The sequence below is a fragment of the Schistocerca americana genome, chromosome 2 (genome assembly GCF_021461395.2).
Source record: "Schistocerca americana isolate TAMUIC-IGC-003095 chromosome 2, iqSchAmer2.1, whole genome shotgun sequence".
Taxonomy (NCBI): Eukaryota; Metazoa; Arthropoda; class Insecta; order Orthoptera; family Acrididae; genus Schistocerca; species Schistocerca americana.
In genome coordinates this window covers 106,307,187-106,324,647 of record NC_060120.1, presented here as the reverse complement: position 1 = coordinate 106,324,647, position 17,461 = coordinate 106,307,187, and the positions used below count along the sequence as shown (strand labels likewise).

General features: G+C 45.6%; 1 protein-coding gene across 1 annotated transcript in view; it reads left to right on the top strand.

Moving 5' to 3' along the window:
• Nucleotides 1-17,461, top strand: part of LOC124596211 (retinaldehyde-binding protein 1) — a 119,469-nt gene that overhangs the window by 63,487 nt on the left and 38,521 nt on the right. Inside the window, exon 5 of the mRNA XM_047135266.1 lies at nucleotides 12,351-12,544. Within this exon, the coding sequence (XP_046991222.1) occupies nucleotides 12,351-12,544 (194 nt within the window). The remainder of the gene's footprint in view (nucleotides 1-12,350; nucleotides 12,545-17,461) is intronic.

Sequence of the window (17,461 nt, the reverse complement as noted above, 5' to 3'; positions counted from 1 at the left end):
CGCTCAGTAGTTCGGTACGGGCTTTTGTTGAAGTTTCGAGAACATACCTTCACCAAGGAGTCAAGCAGTATATTGCTCCCTCCTACGTATAGCTTGCGAAGAGACCATGAGGATAAAATCAGAGAGATTACAGCCCACACAGAGGCATACCGACAATCTTTCTTTACACGAACAATACGAGACTGGAATAGAAGGGAGAACCGATAGAGGTACCCAAGGTACCCTCCCCCACACACCGTCAGCGGGCTCGCGGTGTATGGATGTAGATGCAGATATAGGTGCATGTAACTTCCTTACATTCACACCTATGTTCACGTCGTGCGCCTTCATTTCCGTGTGTGGTAAGCTACAGGCTACAGGCATCTTTTAGAGTGGGCGCGGTTGTGAATTCGTCAGCCGCCGACTGCGTTTTACGAAACAGGAACTGATCGTCTAGTCTCCCAGTGGGATAAAAGTCTTAGCGCGTATGGTGGTTGCTTTTGAATGAAACCATTCCACATGTTGTTGCGACGGGTGTTCAGTTTTCATTTGATTGCGTTTAATATTTCGAGCATTCTTGACCTCAGTCACTAGGCGTGGGACAAGCACAGGAAGTTATACGTTAGGCCTATATCTGTTAACCTTACATACATTTTCATACTGTGACCTACTGCTATTCAGTACGAAAGGTATCATGGGTGGAGGAACTGCTAGTCGCTCTACTACTGTTGATGAATCGAGTATATCAATACCAGTCACATTGAAAAACGCGTTCTTGACGAATTAATACAGTTTGTAGTTCAGCATTCCATTTTTAACTCCTATTTAAACTTATTCCAGTGAACATTAACTGGAATTGTGAGATATTTCGTTCTGAAACAAAATTTTAGGGTGCGATCAAGCCGTTCTCCGCAGCTTATCAAACAAATCAGCGAACGCAGCTGCTTGTACAATTCCGAAGCCCCAAAAAATAACAAATGTTTATTATGCTTGAGACAACGAAGACGTTTGACTTAAAATGTTGACTTTGCGCAATAGTATTTAAGCTGAGTTTCCGGAGACTCTGCCTTCGCTAAACAGTGTCGTTTTCCGCTTCATGGAACTGTTAGGTGGTGCGTGTCAACTGAGAAACGAAGGCGGACAAACATCCTTCAGATGTTACAGGAACACCCACTGCTTGCAGCACCGCAGTATTCTGAGAATTGGTTCACACTATTCTCCTAGGGCCAGGCGTTCCCGCACAAAGTGATTTACTCGTGAAACACATTTTTTTCCAGATCGTATACAATCTTACATGCCGATTGTCTGTCTTGGAGTGGATCACGGTGTTACAGTGCCAGAAATGTCCTACTGCACTTGTCACAGAAGGAACTACAACTTACCCAGCCTCTTAAGGCTACAAGCTTGAAAACAGCTTCTATAACTGTGCGAACACACATCCCTTCGAGTGATCAGATTAGATCATTCGTCATGCATCCTTTAATACAGGCTGTCCGAGGAGAAAAGGTCAGTATTCAGCAGTATGACAGGAACGATCAATCGAAACAAAAAAGTCCAGTAAACATGGTGGACGTCGGTTTCAGTCGGACGAGGAAGTACCTGAGCTGATGCGATTGTGGATACGTCAGCGAACGACAGTGTTCTACGAAACAGGAACTGATCGTCTAATCTCCCAGTGGGATAAATGTCTTAACGCGTGTGGTGATTACTTTTGAATGGAACCATCTCATTGTTCCATTGTGTCAGGTGTCCGGTTTTTATTTCATTGACCCTTATAAGTCTGTAGTGAAACAAAACTTCATCTCTTGGAATTCTGACGGCAGAGTATGAGGCTAGACAGTACGCCAATGTCCTGGGCTAAATTACAGGTCTCTCTGCAGTGTGTCTTGGAGTGAAAACTTGTGATGCTGCTGATGGCATTCTGTCCGAGGAACTTGGTAAACTCAGCAAGCCACGTTGTTCTATTTAAGAGGTTAAATGTCAGTACCATATTTCACTTTATCTCGTCGCCATTAACAGTACGAGGGGATGTTCCGTAAAGATTGGCACTCACTTTCTAAAAACTTTATGCCAGAAATTTAGAATTCAAACTTTTGTTGCTTTCAGGATATTTCACATCCAATGCGATGCATTTGTCCCCTCTCAGTTGCCGCTCATGAAAGACGTGATGGCCGGCCGTTGTGGCCGAGCGGTTCTAGGCGCTTCAGTCCGGAACCACGCTGCTGCTACGGTCGCAGGTTCGAATTCTGCCTCGGGCATGGATGTGTGTGATGTACTTAGGTTAGTTAGGTTTAAGTAGTTCTAAGTCTAGGGAACTGATGACCTCAGATGTTAAGTCCCATAGTGCTCAGAGCCATTTGAACCATTTTTTGAAACACGTGATGCAGGCCGTTGTTTCTCACGAACATAAAAATCGCTTCTAAGGCTTCCTCTCCGTGAGTGTCATTATCAAACCGTTCGCAGATCCTGATCTACAACGGCACAGTAACTCAGCATGTTCTGTCAGGGGACTTACCCGGCATCCATAATAGAAAAGTGAGTGATGGACTTTGAATGATGCCCTGAGACATCCGCACAGAACCACTGACGAAGAACGACGAAGAAACAGATCGAAAAGAAAGAAAAAAATAGTGGTTAGCATCGCTGCTTCTATATCGCTGGGCCTCAAGTTGGATTCTCGCCTAGGTTGTAATCTGGGTCTTTCTTTGGTCGTAATCATTTCAACTCACCTTCATCACATACACGCGCGAGTTGTCGAAATGGCTTCGAATAGAAGGACTTGCATCAATTGGCCGTTCAACCTCCGGCCAATAATTCTATACGATCACTTCATTGTTATCAAAATAATATCCTAGGTTCTTTTTGGCAGGGGGCAGAAAAGAAAGTCGCACGCTGCCAGGTCCGGAAGGTGGATGGTCAAAAACTATATCAGAGTTTTGGTAACGTGAGACGTCGTATTATCCTGATGAAGGCTGCACCTTCCATCATGGTCATTCTTCTCCTCTGGAACGCGATCCTTAATCAGCCGCTCAGGACATTTCGGCAGTATGCTGCAGTGACTTATAGCACCTCTTGGAACGGTACGAATGTACACCATGACTTGTAATCGAATAAGCTGATCACTAGTGCGTTATTCGCATTCTTCTGTACATGCGGGGAGTTGATCAATTCTGCGCCCATTTGTGCTACACCTTTTCATCTTTTGATCATAGCGATACACCTAATTTTCATCTGCAGTGATGGTCTTTTGGCGCCATGCATCATCCTCAGCTTCACTGTTTCCGGTAGTGGCACACGTGAACACGATTCTGCTTTTTCTGTGAAGTAATCAATCGCGGTATCCAGTTTGAGCACCCACTTGATATGTGCAAATGTTCCTTTAAAGGGCGTGAATACTTGCAATTGATATCTCAAGAATCTATGAAAGATGTCTGATACAGACACGTGGCTCACTGCGAATAACGGCGGCTGGAGTAAAGTTATCTCTGTCAAGGCTGTAACAGGCCCGCCGCCTCCTCGTTGAAGTTCGCACCTTTCGTGGCCATCTTGATAAAACTCGTGTGACGTCGTCCAAAGAATGAAGCCTCCGTACCTTACGACGGAACCACAAGTAACGACGGTCGTTGCCACACGCGGCAACCAATGACAGACGTCAGCCTTCATACGTCCTCAAGAGCTTTCCAACACCGCCGCTGCTGAGTGATTACTTACGTTAGAGTGCAGCGCCGCTCAGTCTCACTCTGCAATCATCTCTGACGACGACAGTATCGTCTTACTTCAGATCCAGCTCCGCGAGTTGTACTAAAAGTCAGAACTCGATATCGACGTTTATAGTCAAATGAACATTGAGATGTGACTAACATTCTGTATTATATCAAGTGACAAGGTATAGTGGTCAGCTACAGTAACAAGTAGATAGACATTCCTGTGGACATGGATTGTTTCCGAGTTGAGTATTTTTTAATGATCTAATACATTGCCGGAAAAAACTAATACGCCATTCTAGAGGCTTCCAATTCACTAGAGATTTATTGTTGCAACAGTGCAAATGGAGTACATGAAGTCAATACAGTTACAGATCAATATCACAAGTGGTTCTGGGGTACCACGTATCACCCGTGCTGAAAAAACCCATATTAGTACGTGGTGTAGCCTCCACGGGCGGCAGAACAGGTGCTGACTCTGGCTTCCAGTCAATCGTATAGATGGCGAATACTCTCCTGTTGCTAGAACAGCCAAACAACAGGTATAACAAACCATAAGGCCCGGGGTGAGGTCAGTGTGTCTTGGACAAATGCACTCTACGAGACAGCGCTCACCAGATCTATGTCGTACGCGCATACAACTATCACTTGCGTGGAGGCAGAATCTGCTTTGATCACTGAAGACCACGGCGCGCCATTCTATCTTCCAATTGATCCTCTGACAGCAACAGTCGAGCCGGGCACTTCGATGCTGTGGCGTGAGTGGAAGACGGGTTAGAGGTGTGCGTACTCTTAGTCCCAATGTTAATAATCAGTTCGCAACAGTTCCGTTGACAAGTATGGGTTCACAATCCCTGTAATCTGTAAACAATCCTGTTGGCAGAACATTTGCAACTGAGCATTATAGCAGAGGTTGAAAATACCGCTTCAGTTGTAAATTACTTTATTTTCACAAGATCGGTTCAAATGGTTGAAATGGCTCTGAGCACTACGGGAGTTAACTTCTGAGGTCATCAGTCCCCTAGAACTTAGAACTGCTTAAACCTAACTAACCTAAGGACATCACACACATCCATGCCCAAGGCTGGATTCGAACCTGCGACCGTAGCGGTCGCGCGGTTCTAGACTGTAGCGCCTAGAACTGCTCGGCCACTCTGGCCGGCGCTCAACCGGTTTCGGACTGTTGTAAGCCCATCCTCAGGTGCCGTAGCTGTGCTGTGGTCCCCGAGCGCTGTGCGTACCAGGCGCAGTGTGCTGCCTATAAGCGCGTGTACCAGGCACAGTGTGCTGCCTATGCGCGCATTACCAGGTGCGGTGTGCTGCCTATGACCGCGTGTACCAAGCACGGTGTGCTGCCTATGAGCGCATGTACCAAGCGCGGTGTGCTGCCTATGAGCGCATGTACCGGGTGCAGTGTGCTGCCTATGCGTGCATGTACCAGGTGCGGTGTGCTGCCTATGAGTGCGTGTACCAGGCGCAGTGTGCTGCCTATGCGCGCATGTACCAGGCGCGGTGTGCTGCCTATGAGCACGTGTACCAGGCGCAGTGTGCTGCCTATTCGCGCATGTACCAGGTGCGGTGTGCTGCCTATGAGCGCGTGTACCAGGTGCGGTGTGCTGCCTATGTGAGCATGTACCAGGTGCGGTGTGCTGCCTATGCGTGCATGTACCAGGCCAACATCTTCTGATACACAGGCCTCACGGCGGAACTATGACGTCATCAGCGCGAGGCTAACATCTGCCGCTGCAAGACAGCCTGTGCGCTAGAGCCAATGAACGTGTATTTCTTTCGTGAAACCATAGCAAATTCACTGATCGTTAAATTTGCCCTTTACAGAGAAATTGTGCCGCCCTTGTATGATATCGCGCACAATGTGGCACACTGATCACAACACAGTGTGATCTCCTTCTGTTGTGTTTAAAATCGTATGCAAAATCTGACTTACTTGTTAAGAAAAACGTCGCTACAAAAAACCTAGATCCATTAGTCAGTAAGTGACACTAACGGAGATACTTCGTAACAGTTAACAGACAGCATGACGAAATTGTTGTAGTTATCATAAGTTTATTACTGGGGCAAAAATGTAATTCACTGCGGCATGAATGGCTCATCAATGATCGCATAGATATTGGAGATATTGTCACAGTGAGAAGTTTAATTACAAACGCTCATTTAGCCAATGCAAAAGCGTGAAATAACTCATTTGTGGTGTACATTCAAGAACATAATGTATAAACCTACTCAAAGAACTGGTTATTTTAACCACTGCTTCCCAGTATATTTATTCCTTAATGCAATCTGTTGCAAACAATATGTCTCTACTTCCAACCAATAGCTCAATACATAGTACCAATACTAGGAATAAGAACAATCTACATAAAGACCTAAAATCACTTACCTTGGTCCAATATTCAGGAATACACATATTCAATAAATTACCAGCAACCATTAAAAACTTGATTTAAGATAAAGCACAGGTTGAAAAGCTTCTTGGTAGGTAACTCCTTTTGTACTCTATAGATGAATTTTTTAACAGGGACTGTTAGAACAGCTGAAGTAAAAATGTCTGTTAGATTTAAGCTCTGACAGCACTTGGCCACAACAGTCAAGATTAGGTAATTTGTGTATGAGATATTTAGTAAAAGTGTATAATTATGTTTCGTTCTGACTGTGCACATTCTGTAGAAAATGATTCAAATGGCTCTGAGCACTATGGGACTTAACTTCTAAGGTCATCAGTCCCCTACAACTTAGAACTATTTAAACCTAACTAACCTAAGGACATCACACACATCCATGCCTGAGGCAGTATTCGAACCTGCGGCCGTAGCATTCTGTAGATATTAGCAGTTTCAGTTTATTGTTAAGTATCTGGATATCTTGACAATCTACTGGCAAAATGATCAGGGAAGTGAGTATTATATTAAAGTGTCCTATATTTATATGTTATATCTTCTGACATGTCCCACACCCATGAAACTCATATCATCTTTGAGTCTACAGCACAAAAACTGAATCTACTCTAACCTTTAACCCACAAAGCAAAATCAGGGATTTTGTAAGTTTGACACCTTTGTCTGTCTCTCTCATCAAAACTCTCAAATATTTAACAGAATATTCTTGATAATGATATGACATCATTGTAAATAGAATATAGGCCTAATTTTATGCACATTCATTTTAAGCAATGCAGCTACACACATCAAGTAGAGAAAAGTAGGAATTAGGAGAGAATGACAAATGTAAATGTTTGTTAACCTGTCACAAAATTTATTCTAAACTACTTTACAGTTGACAGTTTTCTCTTTTTCATTTTACTGCCAATATGGCTGTCATTAATTTTTTTAACATAATTATTGAGAAATATATTACATGCTACTTTTACTACAGACTGAAGAATTTTGTCATCAGTGTGATCTACCTGACTACAAGAAAATTCCCTTAGGAAAAAGTCTTCCCTTTTAATTACATCAACAGCTAATCTTATAACTAGGTTCTCTGGGATGTACATCTCATGAAGGAGAGCTCATGTTCTCCAGACACCAAGTTTTTAACAATCAAATAAGTGAAAATAACAGCATTAATGACCTCATTATTAGGGCAATACAATCCACCTCTATATACGTTTCTTAGAAGTCCATAGCTCTCATCACTTTCTATTACTGATAATGTTTTATCAAGCACTAAGTACGTTTTACATGTTTCATACCTCAGCTTCTTAAGAACAGCTCTGGCACAGTATCCTGACAAGTATGTGAAAACAGGCAAGTATTCCTGAACAGACTGAACTTGTTCTTCACTGAAATCCATTATGCTCTGAGAGTTTGATGTTGGTGGTAAGGTAATATCATCTACACAATCACTTTCAAAAGAATCTAAATCCATGCCAACTTCACCAAGAGCAGAGGATGAAATTTTCAAGGAAAGCAGAGTCTGAATTCTTAGCTTGGATTCAATTTCAAATATCTGTCTCATTTAATTAAGTCATTTAAATGGTTTATAGTTAAAGGGAACTTTCTTGTACCAAGTTTTGAGATTACACTTTTACCCTCATATAAATACATGCTCAGGTCAGTAGTCACCACAACAGAACACAAAAGTGTAGGAATACCTTTGACGTCTATTAGAACAAAAGTTATTGAACTTTCTGACTTTATCAGATGCCAGTCATTAGGCAGCTTGATACCCTCTAAACACTTAACAAAACCATTAAAGTCCACAAAATGTCTTTCCTGTTCATACTGAGCATAAGTTGCTACACTCGCTGCAATAGCTATTTCTAAGTCTCTATTTTCCAGACGCTTTCGTCTCTCATCTCCACTTTCCCTCGAACAAGAAGCTGACGAAAGATACTTCGGACAGTTAGGCAGAATGGATGGTATGGCTCCTGTTTTAAGGCGAGGTTTTGGAAATGGCACAGAATATTTCTTCCCTGTGGAACTGTCGAAATATTCACTGTGTTTCAGAATGAGGTCTGCAGTGAAGTGGAGCTCGCAGACCTTGAAATAATGAGAAAATCTTTTATCAGCTACATGTAATAATCCCGAGGGGGTACTAATGCTAACACATGGGATTAGTGTCAGTTATCTTCAGATCAAATCGATTATTGTTCACTCGGTATTTCAGGTTAAAAGGCTAAAGCTATTCTTGCATAAGTAAATCACAGTTTTCCAGTGACTCAGTAATGTATGTAATGCAGTTGATCTTCTAGAGAAGGGCATCAAGTCAATCGAATTCAGCTGTTAATGAACATCTAAAGAGCGTGCTACTTAAATATATGATTAGTTGCTCCCGCTCTCTAAATTAAAGAACACGCACCCTGAGACAATCTAACTGAATTGTAAAGAACATGAGCTTACCTTCGAATTCTGTGTAACCTGCAAATTTTCACGATGTATTGCAGATATCCATTTCTGCTGTAGTTCAGTGCTTTTAGGAAAAGAAAACACCGCTACTCCTGGCTTATTTTCGTAATTTCCTCTACAACGTGGAACACAACACTTATACACCATTTCGAACGATTAAATCAAATCTCAGAGTTAAACGGAGATGTAATTTCGACGAATCAACCACTATACTTTAAAAGTAAACAGAACACAAGTTTTGTTTCCCGGGTAGGTTAGCCAACATAAACACAGAATTTCGAATTGCTTATAAAGGTAAATCCATACAAATTAAGCACAGCATCTCACGGTGCAGATTTCTTATCGCATATTGCTTTGTAAACGGCGCTACTTTTTCTTGCAGTGCTTCATATACTCATTTTCAATTAAACGAACAATGTATTCTACCGGTGCCTTTTGTTGCATAGTTGGTATGGCTATTAGATCCAGTTTTGGCCACCAGCGGCGCTAGTTGTAGCAAAATCTGTCTTTCCACCACTGGCCTAGTGAAAGTGACGTCACATGGCCTACTCGTCTTGGCTGGGAGGCCTGTATGTTAGAAGGTGTTGACCAGGCGCGGTGTGCTGCCTATGAGCGCGTGTACCAGGCTCAGTGTGCTGCCTATGCGCGCATGTACCAGGCGCGGTGTGCTGCCTATGAGCGCGTGTGCCAGGCGCAGTGTGCTGCCTATGCGCGCATGTACCAGGCGCGGTGTGCTGCCTATGAGCGCGTGTGCCAGGCGCAGTGTGCTGCCTATGCGCGCATGTACCAGGCGCGGTGTGCTACCTATGAGCGCGTGTGCCAGGCGCAGTGTGCTGCCTATGCGCGCATGTACCAGGCGCGGTGTGCTGCCTATGAGCGCGTGTCCCAGGCGCAGTGTGCTGCCTATGCGCGCATGTACCAGGCGCGGTGTGCTGCCTATGAGCGCGTGTGCCAGGCGCAGTGTGCTGCCTATGCGCGCATGTACCAGGCGCGGTGTGCTGCCTATGAGCGCGTGTACCAGGCTCAGTGTGCTGCCTATGCGCGCATGTACCAGGCGCGGTGTGCTGCCTATGAGCGCGTGTGCCAGGCGCAGTGTGCTGCCTATGCGCGCATGTACCAGGCGCGGTGTGCTGCCTATGAGCGCGTGTACCAGGCTCAGTGTGCCGCCTATGCGCGCATGTACCAGGCGCGGTGTGCTGCCTATGAGCGCGTGTGCCAGGCGCAGTGTGCTGCCTATACGCGCATCTACCAGGCGCGGTGTGCTGCCTATGAGCGCGTGTGCCAGGCTCAGTGTGCTGCCTATGCGCGCATGTACCAGGCGCGGTGTGCTGCCTATGAGCGCGTGTGCCAGGCGCAGTGTGCTGCCTATGTGCGCATGTACCAGGCGCGGTGTGCTGCCTATGAGCGCGTGTGCCAGGCGCAGTGTGCTGCCTATGCGCGCATGTACCAGGCGCGGTGTGCTGCCTATGAGCGCGTGTACCAGGCTCAGTGTGCTGCCTATGCGCGCATGTACCAGGCGCGGTGTGCTGCCTATGAGCGCGTGTGCCAGGCGCAGTGTGCTGCCTATGCGCGCATGTACCAGGCGCGGTGTGCTGCCTATGAGCGCGTGTGCCAGGCGCAGTGTGCTGCCTATGCGCGCATGTACCAGGCGCGGTGTGCTGCCTATGAGCGCGTGTACCAGGCTCAGTGTGCTGCCTATGCGCGCATGTACCAGGCGCGGTGTGCTGCCTATGAGCGCGTGTGCCAGGCGCAGTGTGCTGCCTATGCGCGCATGTACCAGGCGCGGTGTGCTGCCTATGAGCGCGTGTGCCAGGCGCAGTGTGCTGCCTATGCGCGCATGTACCAGGCGTGGTGTGCTGCCTATGAGCGCGTGTGCCAGGCGCAGTGTGCTGCCTATGCGCGCATGTACCAGGCGCGGTGTGCTGCCTATGAGCGCGTGTACCAGGCTCAGTGTGCTGCCTATGCGCGCATGTACCAGGCGCGGTGTGCTGCCTATGGGCGCGTGTGCCAGGCGCAGTGTGCTGCCTATGCGCGCATGTACCAGGCGCGGTGTGCTGCCTATGAGCGCTTGTGCCAGGCGCAGTGTGCTGCCTATGCGCGCATGTACCAGGCGCAGTGTGCTGCCTATGAGCGCGTGTACCAGGCGCAGTGTGCTGCCTATGCGCGCATGTACCAGGTGCGGTATGCTGCCTATGAGCGCGTGTACCAAGTGCGGTGTGTTGCCTATGAGTGCAATGCGCCTGGTAAACGCGGCGCTCCGGGACCACAGCACAGCTATGACACCTGAGGATGGGCTTATAACAGTCCGAAACCCGTCGTGTGAAAATAAAGTAATTTACAACTGAAGCGGTATTTTCAGCCTCTCCTGTTATCTGTGCTGTAGTGGCTTTACGATCTGACACTGCTGCCCTTACAATACAACGACACTGGGGCCGTCTGTGCCGCGTGGAGGTCCAGAACCCAATCTACGAATGGAAGATTGGGTTTCACATCGAGATCATTAGAGACGGAACACAAGCTCGAACTGTGGCAAGTAAAGGGAGAGAAATCGGCCATGCCCTTTTAAAGGAACCATCCTGGCATTTGTCTGGAGCGATTTAGGGGAATCACGGTAAACCTAAATCTGTATGGCTGGATGTGTGTTTGACCCGTCGTCGTCTCGAATTTGAGTCCAGTGTGATAACCACCTCGCCGCCCCGCCCCGCGTGCGAGAATGTTCACGTGACCTCTGACACCAGCATCGTTACACAACTGAAGCAGCTCGTCCAACGCGTGTGGCAGCTCCACGAAAAGACGATCCCGCCACTCGGAAGACCACAATTTGACCACTCCCAGACTCATTCAGTTGGCTGTAGTAAGTATTGGTGCGTCTCCGTGGCATGGTTGTTTTCTCGTTTCACACGTTGGCACCACACTGAGATTTCTGGTTGTGGGCATTCCCTGTTAAAGGGTAGACACAGAGGGTGCTCTGGTAGCTATGCCGCTACGCCATCTGTTGCTGGACGATGTTGAAACCGTCACGTGGCATATGCCGTCATCGGATCAAAATGGACATCGTCTTTCAAGGTCTACTAATGTTTCTATCCGGCAGTGTATTTTGTGTTTGTGTGTAGTATATGCTCGACCTCCTCAATAAGTAAATCTAGACTTGCTAGGACTCACTACAGTTTCGACGCAAATGTCTCTATTGTCTCCTCGTCCAGCACTACACCTCATGCCACCGAAAACAAGCTGGATGGGAAACAGCAGACTCACTAAATGCTGACCTCAGTTTCTCATAGGTCACAGCATCATTTTTGTTCAGACGAACACGAAACTCCGACATGTTGAAGTTGTAGAGGCGCCTACAATGCACATCCCGTACCATTAACTACTGTATCTCAACAGAGACTACCCAGAGCGTGGGAAGAACGAGAGTGCGTATATACGGTGTCTAGCATGTAGTTTTCTCAGACAGGGAGAGAGGGCTCCCCTGCTCACTGTATGCGATTCAGGTAGTGCCAGTTTTTAATTAACAGGCCTCATCAAAACGACGCATTACGCTCTACACCGACTCATCACAACCATCCACACTAACATAATACACGTAAGACACAAGCTTCACACATCAAGGAGGGAGATACCAAGGCACACGAAGGTAGAAGTCAGTTTGTATTGGGCGACTGAAAAGCCCTTGTGGGTCTCCCGCCCAGAATCTGCACGATTCTCTTTTTCTTTCCTTTGCTTACACCACCGTATTGTTTGAACCATGCATGTGAGCGCCAGCTTGAAGTTTCTGTTTCTGAGCGACTGCTTCTTACAGGTTCGTGGGACCCAAGTAAAGTGACGGCGTACCAGATGTTCAAACTGTTCTACCTCATCCACGAGGGCGCTATGCTGGAGCCGCAGACGCAAGTGGCCGGCGTCGTCGTGATAATGGACTTCAAGAACATGTCACTCAAACAGGTCCGCGGTCTCTCGCCGTCCTTCTCCATGCTCCTGCTCTCGTTTATACAGGTAAGTCAGCACATGGACAGCTCAGTTTCCTTTATAACGGATGTACCAAAGCCACCATGACGTATTAAATAAAATACATGGTACAGTCACATTAATGTGAGTATTGCCTATGTTGGACATCAAGGTGTAATAACCACTGACAAACAGCAGGTGGCAACACTAACAGTGGAGGATATACACTACTGGCCATTAAAATTGCTACATCAAGAAGAAATGCAGATGATAAACGGGTACTCATTGGACAAATATATTATATTAGAACTGACATGTGATTACATTTTCACGCAATTTGGGTGCATAGATCCTGAGAAATCAGTACCCAGAACAGCCACCTCTGGCCGTAATAACGTCCTTGATACGCCTGGGCATTGAGTCAAACAGAGTTTGGATGGCGTGTACAGGTACAGCTGCCCATGCAGCTTCAACACGATACCACAGTTCATCAAGAGTAGTGACTGGCGTATTGCGACGAGTCAGTTGCTCGGCCACCATTGACCAGACGTTTTCAATTGGTGAGAGATCTGGAGAATGTGCTGGCCAGGGCAGCAGTCGAACGTTTTCTGTATCCAGGAAGGCCCGAACAGGACCTGCTACATGCGGTCGTGCATTATCCTGCTGAAATGTAGGGTTTCGCAGGGATCGAATGAAGTGTAGAGCCACGGGTCGTAACACATCTGAAATGTAACGTCCACTGTTCAGAGTGCCGTCAATGCGAACAAGAGGTGACCGAGACGTGTAACCAATGGCACTTCATACCATCACGCCGGGTGATACGCCAGTATGGCGATGACGAATACACGCTTCCAATGTGCGCTTCACTGCGATGTCGCCAAACACAGATGCGACCATCATGATGCTGTAAACAGAACCTGGATTCATGCGAAGAAATGACGTTTCGCTATTCGAGCACCCAGGTTCGTCGTTGAGTACACCATCGCAGACGCTCCTGTCTGTGATGCAGCGTCAAGGATATCCGCAGCCATGGTCTCCGAGCGTCGAACTGTTCGTGCAGATGGTTGTTGTCTTGCAAACGTCCCCATCTGTTGACTCAGGGATCGAGACGTGGGTGTAAGATCCGTTACAGCCATGCGGATAAGATGCCCGTCATCTCGACTGCTAGTCATACGAGGCCGTTGAGATCCAGCACGGCGTTCCGTATTACCCTCCTGAACCCACCAATTCCATATTCTGCTAACAGTCATTGGATCTCGACCAACGCGAGCAGCAATATCGCGATACGATAAACCGCAATCGCGATAGGCTACAACCCGACCTTTATCAACGTCGGAAACGTAGTGGTACGCATTTCTGATGCTTACACGAGGCATCACAAGAACGTTTCACCAGGCAACGCCGGTCAACTGCTGTTTGTGTATGAGAAATCGGTTGGAAACTTTCCTCATGTCAGCATGTTGTAGGTGTCGCCACCGGCGCCAATCTTGTGTGAATGCTCTGAAAAGCTAATCATCTGCATATTACAGCATCTTCTTCCTGTCGATTAAATTTCGCGTCTGTAGCACGTATTCTTCGTGGTGTAGCAATTTTAATGGCCAGTAGCGTATAAATATATGTAACATAAGAGCGCGATAAGTTTCTGTATCGTTTGCTTATGCGATCGGCTATGAGTCACTGTAATCAACCAATAGCATTGAGGTATCCAGGAGTTTCTGCCTGAAATGATTTATGGTGGGAAGATCACATAAACCTAGCCCTGGGGAAGACTCTGGGACTCAGGTGTGTTAGAAGAAGCCCGAGAAAGCAAAATTCGCACATGAAAGATATCGCTGCCAAAACGCCCGGTCTACTATTTATTGTATGTTGTTCGTCGATTTGTGGTCCTTAAGAAGTCAGTTTATTGGATTAGATAGAAAATATTCAAAGAAGAGCAGCGCGAGCCGCTACACGTTTGTCTATGCGCCGCGAGAGTGTCGCAGATTGTAAAATGCAAACCTTATGTTAAAAATCTTTAATATCATTGCCACAATTATAAATGCAGTAACATATGTATCATTAACTTTCTATTCTGTCCCGTGTTCCTTTACCTGTGGTTGTGATAGTTTGACTTAAGATGACGAAAACCGGTAAATGAATGGGTATAAGTTGTTACAAAACATCAAGGAAATGTTTCCTCTCATCTTATTGTCGCATTTTACCAAGAAGCGAAAGATAATTCAGTTAATGATATCAAAATCGTATCAATAATTACGAAAGAAATGTCAGTGAGTTTACCTTGTTTGTAAAGTTGCATCCGGATGGCAGGACTCTGTTACTTCCAGCTGACTGATACACCCATTACGTCGAACGAGAACAAGTATTTTTGGAGGATTTTTTGAACGTCGGCACATGAGTATTACCTGAAGTTCTGAGCCCTATTTTTCTGCAAACTTGGTTTTGTCAGTGGAAAAAATTATGGCAGAACCGAACATAAAACATACTTCAACATGATCACACTCGGGGACTTGTTCGTACGGTAATATCAAAGAAGGAACGTTATGTTTCGACTCACCGTATAACGGAGATGCTGTGTCGCAGATAGGCTCAACGAAACGACTGTCAGAAAATGAACTTTCGCCCAACATGGCCTTCGTCGGTGATAGAACATTCTCTCTCTCTCTCTCTCTCCCACACACACATACACACATTCACACTCACGCAAACCCAACTCACACACACACGACCGCAGTATCTGGCTGCTGAGGCCTCACTTTATAGACCGGAAAAGGAGGAGGTGGGGATGGGGAAAGTTTGGTAGGATGACACACAAGTTCGTGTGGCACAGGAAGATACAGGAAATAACACACGAAAAATACGCGAGAGTGACGCAGGAGTTTAAAGGTGTGTGAGTTGCGTTTGCTTGATTGTGTATGTGCATGTTCTATCGCCTATGAAGGCATTATTGGCCGAAAGCTCATTTTCTGACAGTCTTTTTGTTGTGCCTATCAGCGAATCAGCATCTCCGCTATATGGTGAGTAGTAACTATCCCTTTTTTTAAAATCCTGTTACATTCCATCCTAAATTTTCCATTTTTGAATGTCATGGTTCATTTTTCTTGTTGACATCGATGCCATTAGAAACATAGCAAGAGCTTAACTAGAGAAAGATGAGGTGAGATGCAGTCATGGCACTGAAACCATCCCACATTTCGTTGAAATAATCTGGGGGAACTACGAGAAATCTATGTAAGAACATCCTGATGGGGACTGGAACCCGATTCCTCTCGAAACGAGTCGAGTGTGTCAACCATTGCACTCGCTTTATCGGTACGTAGTAATAACACTTACGAGACAAGAAATTTGATAATTTCGTTCTTATCGAGGAGGGAGGATTCTTCATGCCTCTATCACACTTTACGCCCGTGATGACATGACAGCACGTTGACTCTACTCCCGTTCAGTCATGGGGCGATACTTACGACCAGTAAATAGATGCCATTTTATCAGAGGTCTACTTCGGCCGCTGACGCTGCAGATACCTGATGCAGACAGCAATAGATGTCTCTGCGAATTTAATTCCAGTTTACTATCGGAATAAAAATACTCGTGCCGGTGGGCGCAGCTATAAATAACAGGCTGCAGAGCGGAATTGGCTCGAAAACTGAACTAAACGGTTGAGGTTGCAAGTTGTCCTTCACAACTTGCAAGGTCCCGCAAGGTAGCAAGTCAATGTTGCAGCCGCACAACCTTGAGGTGAGGTTGTTCGGTAGTAGCGGAAGAGATTTTCCGCAAAGTTCTTTCGAACCGGCTCCACTTCCTCTCATTGTATCTAAATACCGCCTAGCCTTGAAAACTGAAGATGTTTCTTGCACTAGCAGATGGATGGAAACTGATTCTCTATCAGCGTTCTGCGGTTTACGTGGGTTAGATGAAATTCAATGTTGTCATGTAAGAACGACAAAATAAACATGACGATAATCCGAAATAAATGGCAATATGTCACATTACAAATGGTCAGAAATGATTTTCGCACTTTTGAGGACTAAACAGTATTTTCTATTGTTATTAAACTGTGTCAGCAATATACTGTATATCAGGGAAGTTATAGATCTACCTGTAAGGTTCTTCGTAGGGTTTAATAGGTACCAATGGCGATTTGGAGTCACAAAGGCAGGATTAGAAGTTCAGTCACCTTTTTTTAAAAGATACAAGAACCAATAGTTTTAGAAGTAACGAGGACTCGAAGTGGATTGTCGTATTTCATATTTTAAGACTTTTGTAAGGGCTAAACAGTGTATTTTTTATTATTAACTGTGTCAGCAGGAAGCTACGGATTAACTCAAAAAAATGGTTCAAATAGCTCTGAGCACTATGGGACTTAACATCTATGGTCATCAGTCCCCTAGAACTTAGAACTACTTAAACCTAACTAACCTAAGGACATCACACAACACCCAGTCATCACGGATTAACTAGAAGATTCTTCACTGTACTGCGAGACGCGTACTTGAATAGAGGACTATTGAGAACGTGAAAGTAAAATTGTTTATGGAAACGAGACTCCTATTATTTGTTTACTAGTCCATTTACGAGGGGCGTTTGAAAAGTCCGTGCAAAACAAAAAACTACTTGCTTTTATAGCCGTTTATTTTTCCATGGTGACATTTCAAGGTACCTGGCATCACATCTTCAGATATTTACATTTATTTACTTGTTGCGAACATTGTTTATTTACTAACGGCGTTGAAAAATATTGCAACAGAGGTTTTTAAGACAGCTACTGTAAAACATTGTACGTAAGGAAACAATGTTCAAGACGCATGAGTAAATGTTGACGTCTGAGGATGGGGTGAACATAACATGAATGTATTCTCAAAAATGTGTTTGTTGAGGCATGATCTGTTGGCGTGGTGCGTCGGAAAACGGGTACCATTCATATAGGTGCGTTACGCCCCGTACATTAACTTCACGGACGGTGTAGTT